The sequence below is a fragment of the Gregarina niphandrodes genome (assembly GCF_000223845.1).
Source record: "Gregarina niphandrodes unplaced genomic scaffold scaffold00045, whole genome shotgun sequence".
Classification (NCBI taxonomy): domain Eukaryota; phylum Apicomplexa; class Conoidasida; order Eugregarinorida; family Gregarinidae; genus Gregarina; species Gregarina niphandrodes.
In genome coordinates, this window is record NW_011645813.1 from 96372 (window position 1) to 101350 (window position 4979).

At 54.6% G+C, this 4979-nt stretch overlaps 3 protein-coding genes across 3 annotated transcripts; 2 read left to right on the forward strand and 1 right to left on the reverse strand.

The window, feature by feature from the left end:
• Positions 1 to 162: 162 nt before the first annotated feature.
• On the forward strand, positions 163 to 1470 carry GNI_156400 (hypothetical protein; the record flags this gene model as incomplete). Its single annotated transcript, XM_011134622.1, has 1 exon — positions 163 to 1470. The coding sequence occupies one exon, from the start codon at positions 163 to 165 to the stop codon at positions 1468 to 1470; it is 1308 nt and encodes a 435-aa protein (XP_011132924.1).
• A 222-nt stretch (positions 1471 to 1692) lies between these two features.
• GNI_156410 (coronin) lies at positions 1693 to 3381 on the forward strand (the record flags this gene model as incomplete). The annotated part of the gene is made up of 1 exon (XM_011134623.1): positions 1693 to 3381. The coding sequence occupies one exon, from the start codon at positions 1693 to 1695 to the stop codon at positions 3379 to 3381; it is 1689 nt and encodes a 562-aa protein (XP_011132925.1).
• A 356-nt stretch (positions 3382 to 3737) lies between these two features.
• On the reverse strand, positions 3738 to 4436 carry GNI_156420 (hypothetical protein; the record flags this gene model as incomplete). Its single annotated transcript, XM_011134624.1, has 1 exon — positions 3738 to 4436. One exon carries the CDS (start codon positions 4434 to 4436, stop codon positions 3738 to 3740), a length of 699 nt encoding a protein of 232 aa, XP_011132926.1.
• Between the last annotated feature and the right edge of the window lie 543 nt (positions 4437 to 4979).

A 4979-nucleotide genomic window follows, 5' to 3' on the forward strand; every position in this document is an offset into this window, starting at 1 on the left:
GGATGGTACGACTGAGGAGGCTGCAGAGACCAGCGGTGCTGATGAAGCTACCATGACCACGGATGGTACGACCGACGAGGCTGCTGAGACCAGTGGTACTGATCGAAACCACCGATAACCGCGGATGGTACTGCTGAGACCAGCCATACTGATGAAACCACCATGGCCACGGATGGTACGACCGACGAGGCTGCTGAGACCAGCGATACTGATGAAACTACCATAACCGCGGATGGTACTGCTGAGACCAGCGATACTGATGAAACCACCATGGCCACCGATGGTACTGCTGAGACCAGCGGTACTGGTGAAAGCACCATGACCACGGATGGTACGACTGAGAAGGCTGCTGAGACTAGCGGTACTGATGAAACCACCATGACCACGGATGGTACGACCGCCGAGGCTGCTGAGACCAGCGATACTGATGAAACCACCATGGCCACCGATGGTACGACTGAGGAGGCTGCTGAGACCAGCGGTACTGGTGAAACCAGCGTAGCCACCGATGGTACGACTGAGGAGGCTGCTGAGACCAGCGGTACTGGTGAAACCACCTCGACGGAGGAGGCTGCTGAGATCAGCGGTACTGGTGAAACCACCTCGACGGAGGAGGCTGCTGAGATCAGCGGTACGACCGAGGAGGCTGCTGGGACCAGCGGTACGACCGATGAGGCTGCTGAGACCAGCGGTACGACCGAGGAGGCTGCTGAGACCAGCAGTGCTGGTGAAACCACCATGACCACGAATGGTACGACCGACGAGGCTGCCAAGACCAGCGGTGCTGATGAAACCACCATGACCACGAATGGTACGACCGAGGAGGCTGTTAAGACCAGCGGTGCGACCGACGAGGCTTCTGAGACCAGCGGTACTGGTGAAACCACCATGACCACGGATGGTCCGACCGAGGAGGCTGCGGAGACCAGCGGTACTGGTGAAACCACCATTACCACGAATGGTGCGACCGAGGAGGCTGCGGAGACCAGCGGTACTGGTGAAATCACCATGACCACGGATGGTACGACCGACGAGGCTCCTGGGACCAGCGGTGCTGATGAAACCACCATGACCTCGGATGGTATGACCGAGGAGGCTGCTGAGACCAGCGGTACTGATGAAACGACCATGACCACGGAGGGTACGACCGACGAGGCTGTTGAGACCGGTGGTACGGAGGGAGGAACTGAGGGTGAGCGGACTAGTGGTGTTGCGGAGAGTTCGAGTACGCTTCCGGAGTGTAGCACCACGAGCACTCTCCCGGTGTGCGCGGAGGAGTGGGAGGCTGGTGGTCATTATAAGCCTTGTAGCCGAGTGAGGTACGAGGGTGCTGTGTGGGAGAATGTGTTGGAGTCATACCCAGGCTCGGGTGCGCCGGGAAAGAGCCAGGCGTGGTACCCTGAGGGCACGATCCTTCAGTGCCATAACGGTGTGTTGAGCCCGTTGGTGTTCGAGGTGCAGCTACAGTAGCATGCAAGAATGGAGATTCCTTCCGTTTCTAGATCTCACCAGTTCAGGAACTTGCGAGGACTGGAAGCTCCGAAGTTCTTTCGGGACGTGCCGTTGCTGAAAGCGACGGAGGGCAACGGCATCTCGGTGGGTCCGAACAACATCGTATTTGCCTCGAGTCCGAAGGGCACAATTTCCGTTCTCCCATTGAGTACGGAAGGAGGCGGCGGCCCGTGCCGGGTGATGGCGCACGCTGAAGGCGTGACAGATATACAACACAGCCCTTTTCATTCTGATTTGGTAGCCACCGTTGGGGCCGGTGGGGGTGTACAGATAACAAAACTATGTTTGAGTGAAACGTCCATCACAGCAGAGGCTGCATGGAGTGCTAGTGCCCACGACAAAAAGTGCTTGGGTGTTTCTTGGAACCCGGTTGCTGACCACGTGTTGGCGACCACGTCGATGGACAAGACCATAAAAATATGGGATGTGGATGAGGGCAAAAGCACGGCGCTGAAAATTGAGACCGTCGCACCCTTGTGGAACATGGACTTCCTCCAAAACGGGAAGCTGATATGCGGCATGGGTCAGGATAACGTGTGCAGACTGTTCGACGCACGTGCGCAAACCGTCGCCGCGCAGTCGGGTCCGATATACAAGTCCACGAAGCCATGCCAGTGCATCGCACTCCCGGCGGTCAACGACGTGGACGCGTCAGTGGTCGTGACGGTGGGCTTCGAAGATATGGGAAAGCGGTACATGAAAATTTTTGACGTGCGAGACCTTGCCGCTCCCATCGTGACCACCAAGTTCCCCGGAGCCGCTGCTAACACCCAGTTTCATTGGGTCCCTCGAAACAACCTTCTTTTTGTCACCAGCCGAGGCGATGTCAAAGTCAGTGCTCTGTCCATTGGAGGGAGCAGTGGCACGGATGTGGCGCTCCTACCCGAGTACTCGTTCCCCAAACAAGCCGGATACATTGGCTTCATGCCGGAGACTAGCTTGGATGTGATGCATACGGAAGTCGCCCGCTGTTATCGCACAGAAATGGACACTCGCACCATCCGACAAACCTCCTTCCATTGCGGTAAAATCGATGAGGGAAAGTTCCAACCAGCATACTACAAACCCTACACTTCTTACACTGACCCTATCTCAGCTGACTACTGGTTCAACGGTGGAGACGCCGTGCCAAAGGCCGCGGAATACCGTCCCATTGTGGGCTCACAAGTTGCACTAGAACCAGCCAAACAAACTAAGCTGCTCAAGTGGGACGGCACTAATAAGTCCAAGGAACCGCCTCTGGAACAGAGAGGAGACTCGAACGCGGGAGAAGACGCCAGCGACCCCGAACCCGTATCCGTTAAGCCATCCGAAGTCATGCGACAGGAATCGATCAAAAAAGAGGCCCTGCAAAAGAAAGCATCTCTGCGAAAGCAAGCTTCAGCGCAGCGAGAAACGCAACGGCAGGCTTCAGAACAGCATCTAGAACACCAGGAGTCCGAATGGACGAATCCTGGGGCCGCTAGCCAGCTACTCCACGATATCCTCGATCGAGAACAACAAGAGGAGTCCCCGGTTCAAACCCCAGCAGCGCCGCCGGTTCAGAAGAAGCCGTCGCTGCCAAGGCAAACGTCAATGAAACATCCTGCTTCCGCAGCTCCCCAACAACCGCAAAAGACTCAAATCCAAGGCATATCCCCTCCCCACATTGAACCGTTATCACCTGACGCCTCTCCACCCCTACTGCCAGAAGCAGAACCAAAAGGTGCGGAATTGGAACCCATCAAACAAGGGCTATCCGCAACACCCAGTGGACTCAAAGGACCGAGCACCTTCGCCACCAGCATGGAACCCCCCACCGAGGAACAACAACAGCCTGACAGCGCATCTCTCATGGCAAAGTGCTACAAATGCTTTGGTTGTTTCTGAAAAGTCAATTCAGTTCCTCTTTGCGTCCTCTTCAACAAGTAAAACCACGCCATTATGCGCATCTGCCACCCGCTGGAGACACAGAAGCTTCCGTCCAAAGAACTTTTATCTAACAGAAATAGTGTAATGTGATTCGACAGGCGGTGGCTCTAAAATTGCCAGACCTACAAACTTGCGTTGTTCTCTAGACAACCGGCGGTCGGTCTCAGCCAGTCTCGTCACAGGTTCCCGATATCTGAACTTCCCATGTATTCCCGCACACATCCCTACATTCAATCTTCCACCCAATCCTCCATTCAACTTCCTGACTGACTGTCTTCTACCATTTTCTCCTCTCTTTCATGCCCTTGCCACTCCTACAGGGGGCGACAGCTAGGACTCGTTTTCTTCACGCAATCGATTGCAGGTATACCAGCAATGCAAGTACCTTCCAGGTCGGTACACTGCTGCTTGCAAGCCTCCCACTGAGAGGGGTCAGGAAGTTTGTACTGAATCATCTTGAAAAAGATTTCGCACTTCGCGCGGTTCCATGGCTGCATGCGATCATCGTCGTCATCGTCGTCATCGTCGTCATCATGATGGTCATCATGATGGTCATCATGATGGTCATCATGATGGTCATCATGATGGTGGTGATGGTGTCTTGCTTCCTTCGGAATCACCGACGCATCAATAAGGTCTTCTCCGGTTTCTTTCATCTCGCTAGCTAGAGGTTCACCTTCATTAGAGATATCCAGAAGGCTATTAAGCATTCCAATACCGCTCCCCAGGTTACGGCCGCTCGCCAACTCGCTGCTGCTTGCTTCATCTGGCCTGTTATACACTTTGTTGACTAACCTGCACTCCAATACTAGGCTCTTGACACAGTCGATCGCTGGCTTGTAAAAGGAACAGTTCTCTGTTTGCGTAGTGCACTGTTCCGCACAGTATTCCCAGTCGCTCGGATCGCTTAACTTCCATTGGAGGCGCTCGTAGAATAACTCACACTTTCGTATGTCCATCTCCTTGTTGAACCCAGAAACAGCAAGTGCTAGAATCACTAAGCTTGATCTCATAATCTATACTACAAATATTCTGTCCTACACCCTTTCATTCAAATCGGTACTGTCTTCGAGACTTCTCGTCTACAATGGAAAAATAGCCCCATGAAACTAAGTGAGCCGTCCGGAGACACAACGAGCTCAGAAGAGATTGTCGACAATAAAAGAGGGAGGGGGGAAATTTTTACACAAACCTACAAGTGATGCTCAACCTACACTCCGATGCGACGACCAGTAATGTGGAGCTCTCTCCACGCAGGGACGCCCTTGGCGGCACCCCGTGTCCTCAACCCACCCCGGACGACCCAGTGGCGACAACTACTGGATGGGTTCAGGACACGATAGGGTTCGAGTACATGCCGAGGTTCCCGCCGTCAGAAGCCATGGACAAGTCCGAACGTGCCGCGTGGGTAGCAGCGCTCAATAGCAGCGCCTGGCCCAAGGCCGACATTACCGACGAAGAGCGGTTTGAGGACTGGCTAGATGCGGTAGCGGGTCTAGTGAGGGAGACCTCATACAATATGGACGAGACGGTGATGGTACAGCTGCTGTGGGCGC